Below are 26,415 nucleotides of genomic sequence, written 5' to 3'. Positions count from 1 at the left end.
CTAAACTAAACATATAAGTTTTCAGTTTAGATTTAAAGATTGAGACTGTGTCTGAGTCCCGAACATTATCTGGAAGGTTATTCCAGAGCTGGGGGGCTTTATAGGAAAAGGCTCTTCCCCCTGCTGAGGTTTTCAGAATTTTGGGAACGCGTAAGAGGCCAGCACCCTGAGATCTAAGTAGTCTTGATGGTTCGTAATATACTATAAGATCCTGCAGGTACTCAGGAGCGAGGCCATGTAGGGCTTTATATGTTAATAAAAGAATTTTGTATTCAATACGGAATTTAACTGGGAGCCAATGTACATGAAAGTTGTAAAATATTTAAGACATTATTTGTAAATATTCAAATCTAGGCACATGTAACATTGACCATCTTAATACCTTTTGTACACAACAGTCAGGTTGTGTCAGTAGTCCTCTGTTGAAGCTTGCGCTCAGACGAATCTTGTCGGAGGCATTTATGGTTCATGTAGCTTGAGTGCATGCAGTCATTAAAGCAAACTAGTGGCGCAACCAAATACTACGAATTTCCGTTTTCAAATTCACTTGTAAAGTAATTCATAACGGAAAACATTGCATTAAATTCTAAGGTATGCTAAATTAAAGCTTTTTTTATATTTTGGTAAACCCCACTGTATGTATAAATGACCTCTGTTCTGGTTGCTTTGCTTTGTTCCACATTCAGAAAGTTATCCAATGACTTACCGAAGTCATCGTAGAAAGTGTATTTCCTGTTTGTAGATGTGTAAAACTGCATTGTATTCACAATACTAAGGGCAGCTAATATGGACTGTATGGACATGGTAAATCAAATTAAATTAAATCAAATCATGGTAATCGAACGTAATTTAAAGAAGTAAGAAAGTTATAAGTGATATGGGCTCTTAAAAATGTGTGTGACGTTCCTCTACTCTCCCTCATGTTGCTGTAGTACAGGCTGAGCATCTTTAACTCCAATGTACAATCCAGGTCTTAGCCTTGATAGGAAGACCTGTAGAAGAACAGTGTTTTTCTCTCCGCAGAGAGCGACTGCTTTGTGCGTGCAGTGTTTTTCTGTAGCAGGAACAGTGCTGATATCTTTAATGTTCTCTGGCACCGTTTTTTTTTTAAATACCTTTTTGTCTATACTATCATTGTGTTGTGCCTTTTTGATAGGACACTTGGTTCCAAAATCGTGACCAGTCTTGTTTATTTAAAGTGTTTCCTTTGCAACTCTCCTGCCAACCTGGCATGACGATGCAGTTTCAGTGCCACTTAGTAGCTGACCGGTCCAGATTGCATATAGTAATCCTACTGCCAGCAAAGCGCAGCCCAGATTCTCACAGAATGCAGCCTTCATTTTCATAGTCCTACATGTTCGATATTGTGAGTCATGTCCCCCCGCACGCACTTGCGTATTACAGACTCTTTCTCTTTCAGTATCTTCAGTCTGACCAGTTGCTTTTCTTTTTTGCACATTATTACTGTCAGGACTCGGGACTCCCTCCTTTGCACCACAGCGTTGAAAGAATTTAACTCTTGCTGTGACACACTGCTAGATTTTTTTCTCTAATGTCTACCATCTTCTGCGTGCAACCTTTTCCTCGCCTGGGAGAGAAGCTTTTCATCCACTAATTACATTCCACTCAGCTTTGTTTTTCTCCCTGCCAAATGACTTTTTTTTTCCAGGCGAAAATTAGTTCTCCGCTGTTTTGCCGCAGAAGTAGGAACTAAATTGCCTGTGCTTTAAATGAGGACTATGAAAAAGAAAGGTAAAAACGCTTTCATCAACAGGCTTGTTAGGAGGAATGGTCAGTTGAAACACTGACATTTTGTTCTGGTGTAGCACTGTATTTTGGTTTGCCTGAAGGGAAACCTGCTTGAAAAAGAATATTAATTTTAAAATGAAAATGAAATCTCATCATATGTTCAGTAACCAAACTTTTGGTCACTCATTTCAGGGGCAAGTGAGCAGCAGTCTAAATGCAGCAGGACAAATGATTGATTTTTCTGTTTTTTTTTTTTATTTTGGTTATCTTTTAAAGTAGGTCTCTATAGCATTGGTTGCTATGGAGAGCAACTCAGGTTTGTGCAAGCACACCTGTTTACCTCTGATGACAACTTCCTCTTGGAAAGCCCATCTTTTATATATTACCTTCTTAGTCTGTAGGTTATGCTTAATAACTCAACACTACCAGAAGATCCTCTACGTCCCACGAAACTGGGTTAAACATTAACCAGTAGCCTACGAAGTGACGGCGTGAGCTGTGTGCTGAATTACCCAACTCTGTTCTGTATCTGTTCTTGTTCAGAACATGAGGGATGAACGTAATATCCGTTGCTCATAAAAGAAATCAAGTTAGTGATCACACTGAATTACCGAAATCCTGTCTTAGTTGCACCAAATGATTTATTGTTACTCTTTTTTTCTTTTCTTTTTTTTTGCTGGACATATTGGCTAACGTTTGAAGGTTTCTTTTCAGAGCTTTCTCTGCATGGCCAGGATCATTAAAGTGTAGTCTAAAAACTGTTTGTGTTCTTTTAAGAGACATGGCTTACCTGCTGTTTATTGGAGTTTGTACACTGTTGCTGGTGTTTTTGTCTGACTTAATGAAAGGCAAGGGAATAGTAAATCTCTCTGAGGATCAACACTGTACTGTCCTACTAGTGTAATTAAGAAAGGGCAGACATTTCCAGGATGGTTCCAGGATGAAAATATGGCAGCTTAGTGAAGCTGTTTTTGCTTGGAAAACACCTGGTTCAGGGGTGTTAACGGTACACAGAAACCACGGGTAGATTTGGATGTTATGATTTAGTACAACAGGTACAAGACAACCAAAAAACAGCCAAATGGATAAAGCTAGGTTTTTTTCGTTTATGTCAAACAGACAGTAGGGCAAGGTACAGTTTGTTCCACCTGGTGTGGTATAGTCCCCCCCTGAGGTAAATTAATCTGTAGTGTGTTAAGCAATAAAATGTAAATGTTAGCACAGGGGTGGATAATATGACTATTTGATCATATTCTGATCTATTGTTATTGTGATTTATATTAGATTGTACTGTTATTATATCATCAGTGCTTTAAGAACACTGACAGACTGCATGTCTTATTACAGAGGGTGAAATTAGCCTTATTAAATTAAACAGATAACAGCAAATTGTGAGTAAAAATCAGTGTGTTAGGAATGGGAGAGTTTGGATAGTTTTAAAATCAGCTGCATATTGTGAATGCCTATGCCTATATGTGTGATCAGGTATTTCCAGACCTCTTCATAAGAAAGCACATTATTGACTGTTATTGTCCTGTACTAGGTTCGTATCCAGTTATCATCCAGCTTTGTTGTTGTGTTAAAACACGTGTGCTTCTTGTCAGTTCAAGTTTATTTATGACAAATGTTGAGGAAAAACTCGTCCAGAGCAAGAGGAAGAAACCTTGAGAGGAGTCAGGAGCCTAGAGTCAAAAGTGGAACCCATCGTCTTCTGGTCGACACCAGAACACAGCATATATCCCAACAAAAGCATGAAGAAATGAATAAATTCCTAATGGTTGTACAGTAATGATGGAAAATGAACTAGAAGTGAGGCTGTAATTAAACCGACGTCCTCGGAGATGTAACCATTGAAAACCAGTGCTTAATGTTAGAAGGCTTCTCAGGGTATGAGTCTATTAAAACATGAATAATATAATTAGCATGTGTTAGTGGTAATGGCTTTAGAAGGAGTCTGTGCAGGGATCAGTCTTATCAGGGGGAAGAGTGGGGCATGCCGGTGAGGTTTTGCAGGCACATGCATGTGGCTCTGTGGTGTTCGAGCCAGTCTGAAGGCCAGGCAACAGTGATGCCTGGTCAGCGCTGATCTTGAAGCAAACAGATTCATGCATTGATTCCTCCTTCTAAGTAGCTCAAAATATTTCAACTGCTGATTCCTACTGATGTCATAGGCATGGGTGGCCAGGATGCCCATGCTGGAGAGCATGGCATAGTCACTCTTCCCCTGTTGATTCAGAGTGCAAGCCAATCAGCATGATTAGGTATACAACTGTCCCACAATATGTCCCAGGCAGAGCATTCCAAAGCTAGCTTGTGATATGGGAGACCTGAGCTGTGGAAGGATACTGAGGGTGATGAGCATTAGAGAAAACATTGATGAAAATATATTGATATAGATATTGGAGAGCTTACAGACTTGTGTGATTGTGTGGTATTTGAACTTGTCACATTGTTTGGCAAAGGTTATTGCGATAGTTTCACTAATTCTTAAATTACTGAAATAATTACAGTAATCTTAAATAGGCAGTGTGACCCAGGCTCATAATAAAGGCGTCTTGTTGGCTACTGCCAAATTGTTCTGCTGATCCATCTTTTCCAGAGAAGCTTAACCTATTATTTCAGCTTGATTTGGGTCAAAATAATTGTGCTTGGGCCTGTTAGAAACCTATTTTCCTAATACTCCAAACAAACACACAAATCCGTGATCACCAGGGTCATTCCTTTTTTTTGCTGCTTTTTCTCATCTAGCACACCTCACTAAACTCATTAAACTCATGTTTTCTTTCTAATTAGGTTAATCTTGCTCTTGTGGGCACATGAATAAGGAATAACGCTCCAATGGCCAATAAATGACATACATTTTGTCATGCACTCAGCCAGTCTATTGCATCAGGATTTTAGAATGCTTCCTTTTAGGGCAGCAGCTATCAATCGAGAAGTCTACTGAATTCTTCCATCAGTTATTTGAGTAATCTGATGAGACATTTTATTATTATATTAGATTAAAGAGCAATAATAAATATATGGTAAATATATAGTCTCTTAAAACTAACAGCTTTTAAAAATCAATTGAAGGATGTGAATATAATGCTGTAATGTACTGACAATTTGATTATAAGGCCAAAATATCATACTGTAAGTAAACGAGGCCTGCTGGTTATTGTATATAATTTTTTTATAGTCTTGTCCTACCCTTGCTGACCTGTCTTATCTGAACATACTTGCTGTATTGGGTTGGTGCATTTTAGGCCTCAGTTGCTACTTACACCACCTGATATTTTGCTTTCTGGGGAATTCTATGGACCACTGTGAGGAGAGTAGGGGTGTGTGTTTTTGTGTTTTTGTGTGTGTGTGTGTGTGTGTGTGTGTGTGTGTGTGTGTGTGTGTGTGTGTGTGTGGAAGGGGTGTATGTTCTAGTCTGATTGTGATCAGAAAGATAACATAAATGTAGCTCAGACTTTCTCAAATTGACTGCACCATTTCATTTTCTGTGTTTTTTGAGCAAAGCTTAGCTAATTTAGGGTCATAATAACTAGTCATCACGTTGATTTACTTTCTTAACAAGCTCTAAATATAGCCATAACGAACATACATGCACTACTTAGCCATCATCTCAACTAGCAATCGCACTGATTTATAGTAAATGCTAACTTAAACAATATTTTGTGACTGGTCCGCTCTGTGGACTGAATGTATATACTGGATGCTTTCTGCTGTGCTTTCTACTTTACTACAGCCAAACTGCATAACTGCTAAGTTTTCAGTTTTGTTTTAAGCTTGAAATGAAACTTTGTTTCCCAAACCCAAACTCTCTTCCTTTTGCCCCTCACTATCTTCTCTCTCCACAGTGCAAGCCCGTTGTGCTGCAGTAAAGGTTGTCCACGTGAAACAAAACTAGCTGTATGTAGAATAATCAAGTTACTCTGGTTTCTCCATAAATCATTTCAGCCCTAGTTCCTGCAATTATACCTCATCCCAACCATGTTCTACTGGACTCCAATCCAGTGACTGGAAAGGCCACTGAAAAACTGTCAGTGGTCATGGAACCAGAGATTTTAGCATGATCATGTTGGAAGTAATCATTGGGGGATGGGCAAATTGTGGTCATGAAGGGACGTGCATGGTCAGCAACAGTCCTCACATAGGTTATTTTTTTAAGATCAGTCTTAAACCTTCCAATTTTGGTAAGCCTGTGTCCACTGCAGCCTCAGATTTCTGTTCTTGGCTCTGTTCAGAGGTGAAACCGGACGTGGTCCTCTGCAGTTTTAGCTCATCCATCTAAAGGTTTTGATGTGTTGTGCATTTTAAGATGCTTTTCTGCTCACCATAATTGTACAGAGTAGCCATTCTGTCAGCTTAAACCAGTCTGTATATTTTCCATTGACCCCCTTCACATCCGTCTCCTAAACAGTTTTTCACATTTTTTTAACCATTCTGAGTAAAGTCTGTTGTGCTGAAAATCCTGTGAGATCTGCATTTTTAGTAATGGCCAAACTAGCCTGATTTGAATCACAATTTCCCCCATTCTGATAGCTAATGGAAATAGTACCTGAAGCCGCATGATTTTATATATTATAGCACTGCTGTCACATAATTGGCTGATTAGATAATTGTATGAGTAAAGTGTGCTTCTCCTTTTCCCGTGTAATTTAAATCTCTTTCTGTTTTCGTCCAACTGGCTGTGCCAGCATTCAGTATACATGTACCCTGAATGCACATCCAGCATCATAATATTTTGTGAGCATGTTTGATATCTACAGCATCATTTGCATATTGTGTAGAGCATCACTCTTTTGTGCTGTATTTGATTGCACTTTTGTGTTCAGTTCTGCTGTTTATCAGGCTGAGAGTGTTGGGCAGAGGGATTACAATCAAGCATGTTCATTACCTTATTGGGATCATGCCAGATCAGCAGTTTTTGTGTGGTGGCATCCATATTTTTCTACCCAAACATTGCTGGATATATCAAATGAAACTCAATTTAAGTAATGCAATCAATTGTAATCATGTATTATTTGAACTTTTTTAAAAAATTAGTTTAAGATCTCTTTAACCTATTAACAAGCCCGTCATGCTGGGTGTTGGCAGTGTTTCCCCTCTATTATTTTAGGTGTTTGTAATCTATTTATTTATACTTGAATGTAGTTTGTATATAAATAAATAGAATTCATAAAGAATCAATGTTACAAAAGCCCTCGCATCCACTTTTGGTTATTAGAACTTTAAGAAGGCTATGGAAAGCCTACTGTTTGTGTCTACAAGCTTCCAGAAAGAAGAGTTCTGGATTGGTTGGGGGAAATGGAATTGAATTGAATTTAGCATCTTTGATTGTCATCCATTACAACACCATATTTCCTTGAAATCACCCCAAACTATTGTTTTGGCTTGGAAAGTACTGCCATCTTTGGGCACATCTCTCTGATGTCAGAACTCATATTTTTTCTGTCTTTTCGCACGCTCTGCACGTACTATCCCGCCTCCATTGCATGCCTTTTGAGCTAGGTTTAGTGGGTGGATGTAAAGCAGGTTGCAGCTCCTCTGCCATCTTCAGCTGACCTCTTTTCCACTTCCTCTTCTACCTTCACAGCTGACCCATATGTCCCATCTATGGCACAAAACGTTTTTCGAATAGTTAGGAGGCAGAGCCCAGAAGGTGTGGGTGTTATAATTGCTGCCTCATACCTTTTAATTAAACTCATTAATCATTTGCAGCCCAAATTACCATTGTGTCTGTGGGAAGTGGTACTAAAAGGCCTGGTTTGCCTTGTTAGGCCGTTTAATTATCAGTTTTTAAAATCGAACCGTAACTCAGCTTGTGGGGTTATGCATTATTGTGTGAATGAAATATTATAGGAATAGTTTGACCATACACGCTAATGTTGTTAACAATCAAAAAACCTCACTTCAAAAAACCAAAGACACTTTGTTTTTAGGGAAAAGTTTATATAATGTGACGTTCTGGATTCATTTATTTTGTTTGGTGGCCATCTTTATTTAAAATGACTATGTGTATAGTATGGTATCTTAAAATACAGTACTGACCTTCCTGACTATTAAGCTTCCAGTTACTTTAAAACGCCACAGTAAAAAAACAACTTATTGGTATGTTGATGTTTTATGTCGACTACTTTCTTTCAATAAGGTCTGTGCATCAGCCTAATTCATTTTTGGTTGGTTTTGGTGTTCAGTGCTGGTTAAAACTAGGGCTGAACATGCTGTTTTTGCATAGTCATCGCAATGTAGGCATGCGCAATAGTCACACTGCAGGATGTGCAAGGTCATGTAAGATGAATTTAATTAAAGGGGGGGGGGGCTTTTTTGCTGCTTAATACGAAAGGAAAATTCACACTTTTTAAATTTTCCATGACTGATCTACCAGTCAGGTTAGATCTACTAGTATCGTTTTTATTACTCCCAATTTTGGATACACAGAGTGCATTATTAATGTTGCATTGTATATTGCGGAAGAGAAAACCATTACAATGTCAAAAAAAGGCAGCCATTGCTTTCATTTGTTGCTAGTAAGATTAGTATGACTGACTGAAGCATTCTGAAGGGCATATGAATCCTGAATTTGATATCTCTACTTTAACCCCCCTGTCCTCCTGATATCTGAAAAAAACAAAACAAAACAAAATGGTATCTGGTAAGTAAAGGTTCAGACCTGCCCCTTTAATCAGTTTGTAATTGGTGGAGATTTGAAGCATCCTCAGATTATTAAATTATTAAAAAAGTAAGCTGCAAGTTACACGGTTGAGCTGGTAGGAGTGTATGACTGGTGTGTTATAGCGCTTGCCACTGTATCTGTTGCTAACAACCATTCCGCGGAGTCTGCATATGCCATTATCAAGTTATAACAGAACATCTTTGCTTTAATGCTGTTAAACATGTTTGGTCACACAGGTACGTCATCAATACACAGACAAATGCACACACTCCGTGTCGGTCAGTGTTGAGTACACCGATACAGTTTTGCTACTCTCATGATTTTATAAAAAGAATTTAAGCCATCAAAACCTTACATTTCTGTATCCATACAGTTTGTGTCAAGCAGTGGGACACTGACATTTGAGATCCTTTATTCCCCTTTTTTGAGATTACATTGATTGTGACCAGTTGATTTAGTTTTTTTTTTTCTGATCAGTACATCTTTTCTTAGTTTCTGGTGCGCTGATGTTTTTTGGTTGTGCGAGATGGACACTGAGCATTGGTCATTTATATGCATTAGCTGATTAACATGTGGATTTTGACTTTCACTGAGGGCTTCGTGTAAAAATACCACACTAGCAAGGAGAGAGAGTGGTGTCCTAATGAATGAGACTTGTTTCCCATGCTACATGCTTTGGTTATCGCAGAGATTTATGAATCTGGCCTTCTGCTAGGTGTTCAGAGTTTTAGGGCTGATTTTGATTTGTTTGCAGTTGGCCTGCTAGGTGGCCCATCACCAGTTATCATTTGCTTATCAAACCTTTTTTTCTTTTTTTTCTTTTTTGGTAATCGACAACAAAGATTAATAATAACATAATGAATAGATTGTTTTCCCCCGAAGTTCACTTTTTGCAACTAAGTGAACCCACTAATATAAAACACAGTTGTAACGGACATGCACACACAAGCGTGTTGCCTTTCAGACAGTGTTCTGAGAAGTATACATTTCCACAGATAAGCTTCTTCTGAAGGCTTCTTATTCCAAATTTTCCATTCCTCCTTAAATGGTGCAGTAGATACAGTGAGTCCAAGAAGTATTTGATCCCTTGCTGATTTTCTTTGTTTGCCCACTAATAAAGACACTATCCTTCTGCACTTTTAATGGTAGATATATTCTAACATGGAGAGACAGAATATCAAGACAAAAATCCAGAATATAATTTTAAAGAATATATTTTAATTAATTTGTATTTCAATGAGGAAAATAAGTATTTGATCCCTCTTGCCAAACACACTCAATACTTAGTGGCAAAGCCTTTGTTTGCAAGCACAGCGGTGAGACGTTTGTTGTAGTTAACCACAAGTTTAGCACACACACCAGGGGGAATTTTGGCCCACTCTTCTTTGCAGATCCTCTCTAAATCATGAAGGTTGGTGGGCTGTCGCTTGGCAACTCTGACCTTCAGCTCCCTCCATAGATTTTCGATCGGATTGAGGTCTGGCGACTGGCTGGGCCACTCCATGACCTTAATGTGATTTTTCTTGAGCCAATCCTTTGTTGCCTTTGCTGTATGTTTAGGGTCGTTATCATGTTGGAAGACCCAACCACGGCCCATTTTCAGATCCCTGGCAGAGGGGAGGAGGTTGTCCCTCAGGATTGTGCGGTACATGGCTCCATCCATCTTCCCAGTGATGCGGTGAAGTAGCCCTGTACCCTTGGCAGAGAAACACCCCCAAAACATTATGCTTCCACCTCCATGCTTGACGGTGGGCACAGTGTTCTTGGGGTCATAGGCAGCATTTTTCTTCCTCCACACATGGCGGGTGGAGTTGAGGCCAAAAAGTTCAATTTTGGTCTCGTCTGACCACAAAACCTTCTCCCAATAACTTGGTTCATCTTTCAAATGATCATTGGCATACTTGAGGCGCGCCTCCACATGTGCTCTCTTCAGCAGGGGTACCTTTCGGGCACTGCAGGATGTGAATCCATTGTTGCGCAAAGTGTTGCCAATTGTTTCCTTGCAAACTGTGGTCCCAGCTGCCTTCAGGTCATTTGCTAACTCCTGCCGAGTGGTTGCAGGACGATTTCTGACTGTTCTCAGCATCATTGCCACCCCACGAGGCGAAATCTTCTTTGGAGCACCGGGCCGAGGTCTGTTGATTGTCATGTTATACTCTTTAAACTTTCTGATAATTGCACCAATAGTTGTTACTTTCACATCCAACACCTTACTAATCTTTTTGTAGCCCATTCCAGCTTTGTGAAGGTCAACAATTCTGACTCTGAGGTCCTGTGACAGCTCTTTGGTTTTACCCATGTTGGAGACTTGAAATCTGTGTGATCTGTCTGATTCTGTGGACAGGTGTTTTTCACACAAGTGATTAGTGAGAACAGGTGGCTTCAGGTCAGGTAACAAGTTGATTGGGAGTGTCTAACTGGTCTGTAAAAGCCAGAACTGCTAATGAATACTAAGGGATCAAATACTTATTTCACTCCATGAAATACAAATCAATTAATATATATTCCTTAGATTTATTTTCTGGATTTTCTTTTTAATATTCTGTCTCTCCATGTAAGAATACATCTACCATTAAAAGTATAGAATGATCATGTCTTTATTAGTGGGCCAACGAAGAAAATCAGCAAGGGATCAAATACTTCTTGGACTCACTGTACATAGCGGACTCTAACTGGTCCAGAAGAAGCAGATGTTAACGGAAAGCTAACTTCAGCTTTTTGGTTTTTTTTTTAAGCTAAAGCAAAGCACAGTAGAGCATGTATGACTGCTTGTTTGCAGTCAGTCCCTCTACTAGAAATGTAGGCTTTGACAGCATTTACAAGTCAACATTCAAAACAAAAGGTGTGTTACATGTATGTCTTACACTCCTGAAATCCCAAAACTGTTGTAAGTAATCGTACTGCTCTATTAGGCTGTCATTTAGGGCGCTAGCATTATGCTAGCAAACAAAATCCAATTCCGATTCTTACTGGTTCCGATTACACAGGATTAACGGCCCACGACTACAACTACAACTTCTTCTATACAAGCTTTGTATAGCAGAATAGTCCACAATAAAGTCCCCCTGTCATTTACTGTTTATTCATTTTCAAATCATTTTACCATTGTACACGTTACATTTACTCAGGAAAGTGAAGTGAAGTGAAGTGAAGGTGGTGGTTTTGGATACTAAATAAAATGGCATATAGAGACAGTTGTAGACATCAAGACCCCTGTTCCATTCACAACCACTGTAAAGAAATGAGTTTCTCATATTAAGCTACTCCGAATGAGTGTGTTTACATCTAAACTCCTAAATGATTCATTGGAAATGTGGTGAAAGATAGCGTTCGCGGTATATGAGCTCTAAAAACCTAAGGTCTTTAAAAACCCAGGCTGATTACAGGTGTGTAACTACTTCCAGTCTCTCTGCCTTTTAGCTGGCAGGGCAGCTAAGGACATGGACTTCCTGCAATTTACTGTGCTTCCTGAGGCCATGCCAGGTGGCTATGTGGCATCTCTCCTGTTCTTCACATGTGTTCGTTTTACTGATGACAAACACTCACACACAGCTGAATACAACAGTTTTGTGGGTTTTTCTTTGACCAGATGTTGAATGAGGTGAAGCTTTTAAGCTTCACAGTTGTTGTTGTTGTTATTTTGACCAGAACTGCCAAAACAACTAGTGTTCATCATATGCAGCATGGTAAAATCCACCTCAGCAAATTTAACAAGGTCCCCTTCTGCATCCTCCTGACCACATTTCAGTTGTGAAGACCAATGAGACTCTGGCCAGACATCTTATAGGAAGTGGAGCATATATTTGTCACTAACCTGCTGCTCCCCACTGGGTGTGCTTAATTTAGCCATGGCTGATACCCAAGAATCTTTAGATTGCATCCTTTTCCGTTCAGGCATGTATGGGAATCCAGGCAGTCTGAGATTTCTCAAAGCAAACTACCTCCTGCAGTTTTTAGTTCTGCTTGGGGTTCCTGCAAGAGTCTTAATTTTTCTTTTCTTTTTTTTTGTGTGTCAGAATGTTGTCTGTCTGTCTTCCTGTGGAACAGAAAATTATTTCTTCACCATCCACTGTTTATTTTTCACCAGTTAAGTAGAGCATGTTCATTTTATTTTTTTTCAAACTGTGCTTAGGCTAGCTCAGGTACATATTGTCCAGTCCATAATCGTTCTTTTTATTTTCTTTGCTGCTGACACATTTCCTTGGTGAAGATTAACAGGCCAGCAGAGCTAATTAATTTTCCTTTTTTTATATACCAGTGATGCACTAGACCTAGAGGCCCTGACCATGCAGAAGGATGATCAGGGGAAGACTGACCTAAGCTACTTTAATCTGTTGCCACATACAATAAGCAGTGTGTCTCCATCAGGCTTCCTACAGCTGTAATGTGTTAAATGAAGGGTAATCGCATAAAAGAAAGAGGGAAATGGCACAATGTTCGCCAGTCCCTTCGCCATTTGTCTGCTTTAGCGCTGAGGACATGTCGGACAGTAATTGAATTGGGTTCGCTCTGAACTAGCCATGAAATCTTTTATTGGTGCCCTGTGGCTGTGAAAAGGAACACCGTTTGAACATTTACTTTTAGTCAAGTTACTTCGCTGCGAGCCGCAGTGACTCAGCACGTCAGAAATGTCTTGCAAATGTCAGTGATTGATTTTCGTCGAGGAGATCCATTATTGCATATGGCTTCGGTCATGCCTTGCCCCTCTGCTCATATTAAGCTTTGCGGTCCCAATAAGCGCTACTGCTCAGTGAGCTAGTCTGAGGCAGTGTCGACTCGGTCACTCTGTCCTTGGCCTCCTTCCACACGCTGCTTCATGCCTTGCTGTAGATATTCATTCCACTATCAGTTTTCTAAAATGGAAGCTGAAGCTGCTTTGTTGAGAGGGCTTTGCCGGTTGCCGTTTAGCACTTCAGCTCCACCATCGTAACTTTTCTTTGAGCGTTATTATTATTATTATTATAGTTTATTTTGTGGAGCGTTTAACAATGGCCTTTGTCAAAGTGCAGCTTTACACAGGTGCAGGTTTGAGCCTCTAGTGAGCAAGCCAACCTAATTGTTTTATAAATTTGCTTAGATTTTTTATTTTTTGTATCTAGTGACATGACAATCAGTAATTTGCTCTGAATTTTATTGGGATGTAAGTACACTGTTTCGTAAGTTATAACAGTCATGATAGGTCTGTGATGTTTTAATTACCTGTTAGGTTCTTGACTGGGAGCTAATTTTAAAATGTTATGCCCAAGGTACTACATTAGTAGTCAATCTCTTTGCTTTTAAACATTCTTTTGTGTAGGCATGAAGTTTTTATGTCACCCTTTTTAAACCCCATAACACTCCAAAGCTTATTACACACTAAGGTGTATTACTTAGTAACTACAGGGACGTCTGTAGAAACTGCTGGGGCTATTCTTTGGTAATAGCAGTTTATCAGCACTTGGCTGTTTAAGGGGTTAATGAGATTTGATTATTTTTGCATTTAGTGCACTCACTTTTCAAAGAGTGGTCTTATATTTACTAAATATTGAACAAAATATTAAGCAAAAATATTGAATAAAACATTTTAAAAGAATCTGGTTAGGGAATCTAAAACATATTTGAATTAGAGTTCATGCCAGTGATGCCTTATTTTTTAGAGTGATGCCACCTCCCAATCACTCAGCGTGGTTTTGACATTATTATTATTGTTGTTATTATTATTATTATTATTATTATTATTATTGTTTGTATGTTTGTGTTTATATTGTACAGTATTTTTTAAATCTTGTTAATGCAGCATCATCACATATACATCATGAAGTCCTTACACCTGCCCATTTTTTTCTGCCTCCAACACATTAACTTTGAGAGACGAACTGCTCAGTTGCTGCCTTTTGTATGTTTATTTATATTTCCCACCTTTTGACAGGTGCCATAATAATGAGATTTGGCCCAAGTCCTTATGAGATGTTATTTACTTCACTTGTCAGTGGTTTTAATCTTATGGCTGATTGTTGTAAAATAAAATCATATATATATATATATATATGAGCTTGGGGTTGCTAGCCCTCCTCCAGATTGTGATTGACAGATTTGTGAAAATGAAACCTAGTTGCTACACATTGCCGCTGGGTCCTAAATAGAATTAATAAGCTAGGCAAACTGCATGCCCACACAGATACACACTAACCTATGCACAAAGATCAGGCTGACCTCTGGATGTGTGCTGACAAGCCCTGCGTTTGACACAGGTGAAACGAGAAATGAATCATGGTTCTGAGTCTCTGCAATCTGACATTTAAAACAAAAAAAAAGTCTGATTTTGATTTAAAACCTTACATTCTCACAGTTACAGTCTAACTACTGTACATACAATCAGGAGTTGGAGGTATGCCTGCTGTACTGGTGGTGAAGTGGAGAAGTGTTGTAAAAACTAGTAAGCCCAAAGATTAGACACAGATCAGCCAGAACATTAGCGCCACTTGCCTGATACTGAGTAGAGGGCCCCCCTTGTGCTGCCACAGCAGATCTGACCATTCGAGGTATGGACTCTACAAGACCTCTGAAGGCGTTTATGGGTATCTGGCACCAAGATGTTAGCAGCAGATCCTTCAGGTCCTGTAAGCTGTGAGGCGGGGCATCCATGGATCACATAAGTGAGCCTTAGGTGCTCATGATTCAAGGCTCCTCAAGATGGTTGTTTTTGGGCCACTTTTAGAAGGTAGTGACCATTGCTTACTGGGAAACCCAATAAGACCTCCCTAAAGTTGTGGAGATGCTATGACCTGGTCATTTAGCCATCAAAATCTTATTCTTGTCAAAGTGGCTTAAATTTTTATGCTTGTCTTTTTTTTTTTGACCAGTATGTAAAAGAGGTATATTGTTAAATTCATTATCACTAAATTCAGCAACACTGTTTTAAATGTAACCTAACAATATACAGCATTTGTAGGTGATCCTATTTGTCTTTCTACAAAGAAGTGCTTTGTGGCAAGGAACTATTTTTGGACAGTCATCTTCAGGAGTCATAGAGGCCATTTCCCTGTAATAAATAAGCCTATTGAATAAGATTCGACTGAAATCTCTGTGCGTGCAGTACTTTGAAGTATCCCTGGAATTAAATGATGTCACGTCTCTTGGCATTACACACCCTAATTTGAAAGCCTACATTTAGACTGAATCTCCTGAAGCTTTCTCATGAAAAGTAGTTTTGTGAATATTCAAGAGTTATTCAAAGTATTCTTTTCATAAATGTTATTTGCAGAGAACTGTTCATCTCACTAGAGCATCTAACTGTGGGGAAAGAAAATACTTGAACTGGAAGTTAAAAAAGCAAAATGTCACACGGTCAACTTGATATTATCTGGAATATTTGCATATTGTAATAATACAGCCTTAACTTATTGTTCTAGTGTGGGAGTTTAATATAGAATGCAACAGCAGTAATGTGTTTGAGCTCTTACATTTTGCACTCTTTGGGGGGGGGGGGTCCATTATCATTATGACACATTGTGCACCGGCAAAGCTGATCTTCATTTCTGGAATCTTGGCTTTTTGACTGCTGTTTTCACACCAAGTTTGCTAATGCCCTTGGGAATTTGTTGTATTCTTCGATTGGCCAAAAATGTGGTTGTACAAGTTTTACATTTTAACTTTCACCAGCATATCACATTTTAAAATCCAGACCTGTTCATTACCAACTGTATCTTTTTAGTTGAACATATTTTACCTCATTTGGTGTAAAAAATGCTGTGGCTGTGAGCATTTAACTATGATATGCAGATTTTTTTTTCTCTTCCAAGCTGGGTGGCACCCCTCTGATGACATCCTACATAAAGTCTTAATCATAATCAAGTCTTGACGACTAAGTACGGCGTGGGAACGAGATCCTAAGTCGTGGCCATGGCTTAGGAAGACAAGATGTCACTAGTGGGGCCGCCTTTAGTTGAGAAAGTGAGTCTCTGACTTGAACTTACAATGACATTGTGTTGTTTGGATCTGTACTTCATCACACTGGTTTGAAGCTGAGGGATATAAGGGATAGTCGGCTGAAATGTATCTTTAATTTGAGAGCATTAAACCTACACTGAGTGAATGGTGTTGGAATGGTGTTGCAGCTCTTTTATACACTATAGATGATGTACTCTTGCCAATTAGAAACGTGGCACTAATCAGATTGTTCAAGGTAAGAAGCACCATTGTGTTCTATGCCAGTTTGTGCCTAAAGAAAGACTAATCGGCCATATTTAGACCAAATGCGAGACTGACGTCTTTTTTTTCCACCTCAATGAAAGATCAGTGGTTCATTGGCAGCCTTTGTGGAAAGTGGTGGTAATGAGAAACTGGCCTATGGTGTTTCGCTAATCATCCTTTATAGGCCAGAGAGAATGGACATAAACACAGTCGTCGGCATAGGAGGAACTGGATGTTTGTTTTTGGATTTGCTCTTAGACCAACCCCCAAAAACCCAACAACGTTTTGACTCCTGGATGGTGATGGAAAATTTCAGAAATCAAATGAAACTCCTAGTAGTAGTAAATATCATCATGGTTATTTTTGCCTTATCCTGTCCCTAGGCCACACACTTGTTCACACACACTACGCTGTGTGTTAAAATCACATGAGTGAGAGAACAAGGCTGGCTTTTAAATTACAACAGTTTCTGCAACAGCGACTATGAAGTCCTCAGACTACCATGACAGTACTGGGGGGGTTGTTGGAGGGGTGTGTGTGTGGGAGGGCGGGGTTTCTCACATGTGTATGTCTGGCTGTCTCTGGGTAGATGAATCGGATAATCCCATGATCTGCGTGACCTCCTTTTATTCTGCATGCGTGTAGCAGGACGCCATTGGTTGAACCCAGGAGTTTGCGAGCGCAGGCCCAGCCGTAATGTGAGTATTATATAACCACCTCCGTTCTGTTGAGAGAGGGGGTTGAGCATAAGGGAGCGAGGGAATGGCCGAGGGAGGGGGGGGAAAAAAGAGAGGGAGAGCGAGAGAGGGAAAGGGCAGGGCTTGGCAGCTGGAGGGAAGAGCAGCCCTGATGTGCTCTCACAGTAAGAAGACCCATGAGAGCACGTTTCAGGCAAACATTGAGCTGAATAACCTAAGATCTTCCTTCAGGGGATGTCGCAGCCCTGCTCTTTATCCAGAAGCATCTGCAGACGAGAGGAGACTGCGAATTACAGGCTGTAAATATATCAGGATTGACTTTTTTTTTTTATGTTGCCTTTTTTGGTTGCGTTTTCCTGACACGCTGTAGTTGCCCAAACTGCAAGCACTGGCTGCAGCAAGGAATCTCAGTCCTGGTCCTGGAGTTTCTGTGTTCAATTCAAGAATCCTTTCAATTGGAAAGAAATACACATGCAAATGCATTCAAATGTGTACCTCCTATCCACATTAATCCAAAAGTTCTAAAAATCCATCAACACCGTTATTGCCAGTACAAGTGGAAAACTAGTTTGAGCCAATGCAATATGTTGATTCATGTAGAAGTGATTAGGTTGGAAAAAAAAAGTGGCCCAGAGAGGTTGGGAAACACTAGTGGCAAGTTGCTCCAGCTGTACATAAGTTCAAACAGAATATTCACAGTGTTAGTCAGAGGGGGTGTCCCAGAAACAGCTCAACAACTAGTTAACCTGGTTTAGTTTGAGTACTACAGCAGGCCCTCAGGTCTTCCCCCCTGATGTACAGTGGCATGCAAGAGTTCGGGCACTTCTGGTAAAACGTTCTGCTACTGTAAATAGCTTAGTAAGTAGAAGATGATCTGATTTCCAAAATGCTTAAAGTTCAAGAAGAAACTACTTTCTTTTTATCATGTGAATCCAGATTAGTTTTTTTTTCCTTTCACTTTTAAAGCAAAGTCATGACCATCCACAGTGACCAGACAAGTCATATTTAACTTTATGCATTTTGTAAATTAGGGCATCTTTCTCACTTAACCATTCACAGAGTGGCAAACCTTTTGCATGCCACTGCAAGTGTTTACACATTGCTAAACCAGAATAGGTTGCACCAACCAAACTAGTTTTTAGTTTTTTTACTCTCAGTGGTGACAAAAAGACATGTGTCTTACATTCAAACATTTGTTGTAACAGTACTGATAGATGGAGGTAATGTAATCTCCATAACACATAAAACTGAAATGTGTAATGAAAATCAATCACTTAGGGTGTATATAGGGTGTCCTTCCCCCCCCCCCATTAGCTGGAACTTCCTTTGGCTGAATTAATTAGATGTTTCCTATCATGATCTACCAGTCTGTACCAGTCATCATGCATTCCTCCAAGCAGAATTATTTCAGCTGTGTAAGGTTTTGGCTTCTGCTGCAAACAATGTTATTTCCCCCTCCATTATTCACAGTTGGTATGAAGTTCTTGTGTTTAAAAGCTGTGTTTGGTTCTTGCCAAATATGTCCTCTGTCACTGTGTCCAAATAATTCAATTTTGGATTCGTTTGTCTAAAGCAGATTGTTGCAGATGTTCTGGTGTCGATCTAGATGTTCTCAGGCAAGCTGAGAACCTGAGAAGGGGGGGGGGCAGCATGGGTTTCCTCCTTGCGCATCTCCCATGACAATCAAACTTGTTTGGTCTCTGATGGATATTGACATCAACTGTGGCAAGAGCTGTTTTCAGATCAAGTGATGACATGTTTTTGTTTGAGACTGCGGTTGTGGTCTGCTGAACTGTGGGCTGAACTTGCTAGGACAGCCTGACCTGGCCGTCTTGGCAGTTGTTTTACTTGTAGATTATTTAGTGGACAGTGGAACAGCTGATTTCTAAATGTCATTTTCCAGACTCCTCTGCATCTACACTCTTCTTTCTGAAGGCCTCAGAGAACCTTTTTAGATCTTGTCATGGTGATTCCACTCACTTCAATCATTAAGATAAAACCAAACTTAATGACTGAGGTTTTAATAAGACAGGCTTCTCTAAAACTCCCTCTATCCATGTTCTAATCATCTGCAGCTGAAGGTTGCCAGTGTTGTCATGTAAAATGTATAGAATTGTTTTGGTTTGGTTAATAAGACCATGTCTCTGAGAGTAGGCCAACGCAGTTAAATTAAGTCAAAAGCACCGTCTGACTCAACACTGAGACATGGACGGGTAGGGGGGCATTGTGTTTCTAACAACATGAGTGCTGCCTTAAAGTTCAGTGTATGCAGCCACTGTGGTTCACATGACCTTGTTTCAGTAGTACGCCCACTGTTGAGAATTCCCACTCTGTGCTTTAGCCTACATATTATGCTAATGTTGAGTTTGAAGTGCTTTCATCAGAGATCTCTCCAGAACACAAGTCACTCTTTCTTCTAGCTTGCAGTTAATAGCTGAGGAGCGGAACTGTGTCCTGAGAGGTTGTTCTTGCAAGGCAAAACTGAGAGGTGAGCTCATGTAAGAGCCTGTGGCTTTAACTAGTTAGCTGTGGTGATCAGGAGGAGGGGGGTTGTGGGAAGAGGGTGGGGGGGGGGGTGTTGTATGCGCCTCTCAAACATCCTGGTTCAACAGCTTAGCTTCCTCAGTTGCTGCCTGGGGAAAACTGTTGAACCGGCTAGTCATCTGATCTAATAGTTTACGTTAATGTAATGCAAACTATGTGTGCACCCATAGCAGGCTGTTTGCGAAAGTGCTTGGTAATTAAAAGTTTTGACAAAAGGTCAAGCGCAAGAGGATCAAGAAAGCTCATAGATCAGGTGTCAGGTTGAAATGGTGGGTGATATTAATGGGCTTCTCTGTGCAGATTCTGTAGGGATTGATTGCTTGTGATGTGTTGATATTCTCACTTATTGAGACGTGCCATTTCATGCACTGGAGGAATTAAAAGGACCTGTGTGTGTGTGTGTGTGTGTGTGTGTGTGTGTGTGTGTGTGTGTGTGTGTGTGTGTAATTGAGAGAAAGAAAGTGTATTAGTGAATAGTGGTGGTGCTAAACTACCTGACTAGCTAAAATCAGACTCCATTCTGCTTCTATGCTTCTCTGATTAGTGTTTTACCAGCTCATACAAAGTGTAGGTCATGTGTAGGTGAGCTGTACACTGCTGGCAGCATTTACGTGTAGGTGGCAAAATGGAAACTGAGAGCAGAGGTCTCTGAACTGCATTCTGTGTGTGTGTGTGCGCCCATGTGTACAGCATGACACATTTCCACACCATCTACTGCTCAGAGCCTAAACCAAACCCCAAGACCTGCAGTGGAAAGCAAACAAATGTTGCAAGTTCAACATGCTGGCAGCTTATGCCACGTTATCTGTGGACGTCTAGGTGCCTGCACTGTTTGTACCAGTGCAGCACTTTTTTTTTTTTTTTTACAAATAATCACACCAAAATATTTAGAGAAGTACACGTGGAAACTGTTTTGTAGGGTTTGTGGGTTATTAGTATCAGACAGCTGCAAATATCGATTATTAATGTTAATGTAAAGGTTGAAGGTTGCAAAGGGTGGAAAATGTTCTGATATGTTCCAGCAAATTACCTGTAACTTTCCATGGGAACTTTAGCTCAGGAATTTGGGAATGGGAATATTCCTAAATGCAAACTTTCCTATTAATTGGAATTAATAGGAAATACTGGATAATTTAAAGGACCTATAATATACACTATTAGTGTACTGTGTGGTGTTTTTGTCTGGCAACAGCAGACATAAAGGCATAACAATACAAATAATAACTGACGCAGTTAGTTGCAAGCAGAACTTTATAAATGCTTAATTCTTTCTTTGAACGTCTTTGAAAGTTCAAAGTTCAGAAAGAATCAAAAGACCGTTCTAATTGTCTTCAAAATGGTAGATAGATAAATAAATGATTAATCAAGAAAAAATCAAGAAATGTGTGCTTTCAGTAGTGGTGAATGTTGGGTTTCTAGAAATCATCTGGACATGTGCTGGAGAAATGAACAGTGCTGCAGGGGGTGTGGTCTCAATAGCCCTTCCAGTGTGTAATGTGCCATGTGTGCACATCACATATATCATATAATCATATAATTATTTTAGTCAAGATTATTCTTCAGTATATTTTTTTGCCAACTCTATGCAAGTTTCTCACCTTTAGCTTTGAATATTCACATTTAAGTCCTGTCAATTCCCAACCCTATTGGGACTTTAATGGTGTTGATGGATGATGATTTTTTTAAGCTGCCATAATATATGCAAAATGTACTTAATGCTCTACCAGACTGGGATTACTGTGATGTGTGCTCATTCATGAACAAAGATTATCTTTACCTGTTGGTGTAATATGAACCACCACAGTGCTTTTCACCTGCTTTTCACATGTTCCATTAGCAATTTCAACACTATTACGCAAATAGACCACCTCAACAAGCTTGGTAAGAAGCAAGAAGCCAATGCTGATTTAATGATCTTCTCTGGAATGGTTTCTTCTTGAAGCTAGGGTTGCAACGTTATGTGATTTTTCTCAATGTGATAGCCATTTCAGACAATATCAGGGTTTTACGGTATCACAGTACATGGTATTTTACAATTCTTCCTGGTTGTTCCTCTTTCTCATTTTTTATTATTATTATTATTATTATTATTATTATTATTATTATTAATAATAACACTGCTGCCATACTTAACTGGCTGGGGTGACCCATGATCACAAAGATGGTTCACCCAGAGCAAGGCTCTTGACTTGTGCTTACTCTTGCATTTTCTGTAGTTGCGGGAATGTCGATTTGCTGGTAGTGGGAGACACTGTGTGTGCACTCTCCTGTTATTTTGCTGGACAGTGGTGGCTTAGCAGTTAGAACACCAGGCTATTGAAGACAGGGTTGATGATTTGATACCTAGGCTCAAGGCCACTGTTGGGCCCTTGAGCTAGGCCCTACAAACAAGGCTGCCCACCACTCAGGGCATGTGTGCTCCCAGTCACTGTGTGTGTGTGTGTGTGTGTGTGTGTGTGTGTTTGCTTGTTTGTGTGTTCACTGCACGGATGGGTTAAAGGCAGAGGCCAAATTCCATCTGTGTCCAACACAAATGGTGAATATGGTTGTCCTGTCCTGTCTTGTATTATACACTTAAGGGTAAAGCAAACAGGGTGGAGCTCTTAAGCTATTTTAGCACAGCAACTTAATTCCCTGGAGATTTAATCTCTGGATTATCTCTGGAATACTTTTAGCTCATTAGCATATTAATATATTGATCAGCTTTTACTGATGTTGCCTGTTAAAAAAAAACAAAAAAAAAAAACAAACAAAAAACCCAAACAAACAGCCAGCGACAGTAAGAGAGCAGTGCATTGAGATACATCACAAGTCCTTTATGAACAGGCCTTAAATAGAGCAGGTACTGCTCAGATTTCCATCAGTACCATGCAACGCTGCTGCACTACTCCTATACTGCTTTTATCACCAATACACAGTGATGTTCTAATGCTCAATTAGGCCGGACGAGTTTTTTTCAGTGGAACTATTGCTTGGATAATAGAGGTACCAAAAAGAACTGAAAGTGCAGTTCTTTTCCGGTAGTGCAGTTTGGCACTTTGATACTTTCAGTACTTTCAGTTCTTTGTTCAAATAAGCTACAAGAGACTGAAGTTTGGATCAAGCAACATATGAGCGCAGTACGTAGCGAACACAAATACGTGGTTGCATGGTTTACAGGGAGAGGAATAGGGAAACACTGGCGCCGTGGATTGATTTGCAGCTGGCTGTGTGCAAGTGGTCAGAATCTGTGGTTATGTAATTGTAAGAGGCTGTAAACTGCTCACTGTCTAATACAGTAGAGGTCCCTAGATAAAGATTTACATGTGGCCTAAATAGCATCCTTTAGCTGGACCTCCTTTGTGTCACCTTGCTCTGCATCAGTGATAACAGTACAATTCTAAAAGAAGTCACCTGCGTCTTATTTCGGAATTTACTTCAGAAACGCAGCGGCGCCGCCGCCACACCCCACACTAATGTTAGCTGACATTTCCTCTGAATGACACGCTGAACTGGAATTAGCAACAACTCAATCTATTTCAATCTGTTTCTACTTCCATGCTCGCCATAACAAAGACGTGTTCTCGGCATTGAAAGACGTTTGAAAGTCAGATAGGGTTGCGGTGAGGTGGGGTGTGAGTGGGGGGGGCGGGGTGAGTGAAATGATTTGCATTGCCGTGAGCTTGGCCAGAATTCCAGGCATAGTTACAAAAGCGAATCCGGCTTGGCTGTCTGCCAGCGTCCAGCTTGCCGTCCCCTTTCATAAACAGTGTCATCTTTCCTCTGACCATTCCAGACTGCTTCGGACCTGAATTTAGGTCAGAGTTGTTCGACCTACCTTTGCGGCTTGTGTCAAACATAAACATTCTTTACTAACAAGGGCCAAAACGGAGCTTCAGGTGCGAGAATATCCTTATCCTGAAACCATTATCTCCCCTTGTTGTGGTATTTTAGGCAGTTGGGTGGGGATTACTGCTGTGATGTGGTGAAAATCTTTATCTTTCTCTGCTTTAAATATCCTGTCAGCCCGATGATAGATTGGCTTAATACGTGCCTTTAGATGGGGCTAAATATGGCTGTCAATGCAAGGCACTTGAGGTCAGCAATGCCACAAGCTGAACAGTACACATCACACGACTGTGTGTCTGGTACTGTACTTGCCACAAAGGAACATCAGAGTGGTTGTTTGGCACAGGTTGAGTTGCGTATTGAGCGCAAAATGGGGTTGTGCAGCTGTCGATCGTGCTTTGCCTTAAGTAGCTTCATGTTGCATCATGCTGACAATAGTAATAAGTTGCCTGTAGAGGCTTATACTGACACCTTCTGCAGTAAATGATACAGCAAGGTCCGTGAGTGTTTTGACCCTTTGGAGTTTGCTCAGTTTAAAATCCACTGTGGTGGTGCAATCAAAATGGGGCTTAGATTCAAGTGGGTTAACAGAAACATTGCATTAACCATTAAGGAATTGTATCTAATTATTGTGTAGTCAGGCTTCAAAGTTATTGGAAAAACTAAAATCATTATAAATATAAGAAGTAATTGGAAAACTTTGATGCAAATTCTTTGGCGTCAACTACTGCCTGAGGTTTGAAACCCATGGGTATCTCTTGAGATGCTTGTTTGTGGGTTTGTAAAGTGACTCAGCCATTGGAAAGAAACCCAGCCATTGGAGAAAAAAATAAAAAAATAAAAAAAATAAAATATATATATATAAATTTCTTTGGCACAAGAAGCTCTTGGCTTGCTTTTGCAGTGTTTTTTGGGTCATTGTTAATCTATGCCATGAAGCACCGCTTTGCCGTATTTAGCTGATTCTGAGCTGAACGTACAGGTCTGTTCACTTCAGAATTAATCCTGCTATTTACACTTCAGTCACACCTTGATTACTTCTTGTCTACCCAAATCTTAATGAGCTGGGCTGTAATACTGTACTGTAAAAAACTGTAAAAAACATGACACTTCTTTCCAGTTATTCATGAAATTCAAGATGTTTGGATGTTTTTGTTTCCTTTCAGTTCTGTTCCGAGGCCGGACCCCAGCAGTTCCAGCCCGTCTGGACCACCCCGTCCTGGTGGGCCAACTCACAAGATCTGCCTGGTGTGTTCAGATGAGGCATCGGGGTGCCACTATGGTGTCCTTACCTGCGGCAGCTGCAAGGTCTTCTTCAAAAGGGCTGTGGAAGGTGAGCATACTGTAGTCCTGTCGAAAACCCACACTGTCAGATATCTGCTCCACTGACTAGGCTAAAGCTCACTGAATGCTAGGGAATGAGGCATGCAACTAATTTTAAACTTGCTGTTTTCTGTTATTACACTTTTACTAATACTATAAACTATGTCAGAAACTGAATCCAGCTGCCCATTAGCAGTTTTACTCATTTAAAAAAAAATAAGTAAATAAAAAATAAAGCATTAGCTTATCTTGAACATTACAGTGGCATGCAGAAGTTTGGGCACCCCTGGTCAACATATAGGTTACTGTGAAGAGTTAACATTTCTAAAAGGCATCAAATTAGGGCTGCGCAGTATATTGTTTCAGCATTGTCATGGCAATGTGTCCAATTTAATTACCTATATTTTTTTTTTGCTATTTAATATAATTAGTATGAAAGGAAAAATCACACTCTTCTAATTGTCTATATCTACCCACTATCTTTCATTTTACTCCAATTTTGGATACACAAAGTGCATTATTAACACTCTGGAGTCTAAGGGGCTTTTTTTTTTCTTTCTTTCTTTTTCTTTCTCTATTCTGTATTCAGTCAACCCTTCTTCCTAGCCTTTTTAACTTTGGATTTGAATCACATATTATGTCACATACACTGCAATCAAAAGGGCACACTGTAGATTCAGGAACTATTTCTGCGTTGTATTTTCACAAAGATTTTAACATAATCATCAAGAAACATTGCATTTTATTTGTCAGCGCATAAACCCCAAAAGGTTAATATCATAACATGTTGGATCCTGAGAAAAATTCTATATTTGTTAATATCGCAATACATATAGAAGAAAAAAATATTACAGTCTCCGTTTTGACCATCATGCAGCCTTACATCAAACTAAAAATAAAATAAGTTTGAACTTGTATGACTATCATAAGACAAGACCATTTGTGTTGGACACAGATGGAATTTATCCTCCACCTTTAACCTATCCGTGCAGTGAACACATACACACTAGTAAGCAAGAAATAAAAAAAGATCTGATCTGTGACAAATTGTGATCCAATCGTATTTTGTCATCATTAGTAATTGAGGAATGGCAGTTAACAAGAAGGGTGGAGGTCAAGTTGAGGTTTGGAAAACCAACTTTCTGAGAACACAGAAGGTTTTTTGCCGTTGGTGCACTGTTCCAGCATGAGGAGTTTTCAAATAAACATCGAAACAAGCCTGATGTATTTTAGTGCTGAACTGAATTAAATGATCACCTCTCAACTGTTAGGGATGGGATGGATCGATCATGCTCTTGGACTTGTACTGCAGCAAGCGGCATGGAAACCATTTCACTGATGGAGGGAAGAATTCAATTAAATAATTTTTGTGGATAGACCTTACTAGAGCAGCGCTTGCAGGAGTCTCATTGAACTAGTAGCCAGAAAGAATGG

At 39.8% G+C, this 26,415-nt stretch overlaps 1 protein-coding gene across 3 annotated transcripts in view; it reads left to right on the top strand.

Moving 5' to 3' along the window:
• LOC140539374 (glucocorticoid receptor-like) overlaps positions 1-26,415 on the top strand; it is a 59,774-nt gene that overhangs the window by 13,687 nt on the left and 19,672 nt on the right. For all 3 annotated transcript variants that reach the window (XM_072662080.1, XM_072662078.1, XM_072662079.1), the window contains one exon: positions 24,825-24,991. In XM_072662080.1, the coding sequence (XP_072518181.1) occupies positions 24,825-24,991 (167 nt within the window). The remainder of the gene's footprint in view (positions 1-24,824; positions 24,992-26,415) is intronic.

The sequence above is a fragment of the Salminus brasiliensis genome, chromosome 18 (genome assembly GCF_030463535.1).
Source record: "Salminus brasiliensis chromosome 18, fSalBra1.hap2, whole genome shotgun sequence".
In the NCBI taxonomy this organism is placed as follows: Eukaryota; Metazoa; Chordata; class Actinopteri; order Characiformes; family Bryconidae; genus Salminus; species Salminus brasiliensis.
The sequence above is the reverse complement of the archived record's forward strand: the minus strand, read 5'-3'. Positions and strand labels throughout refer to the sequence as shown.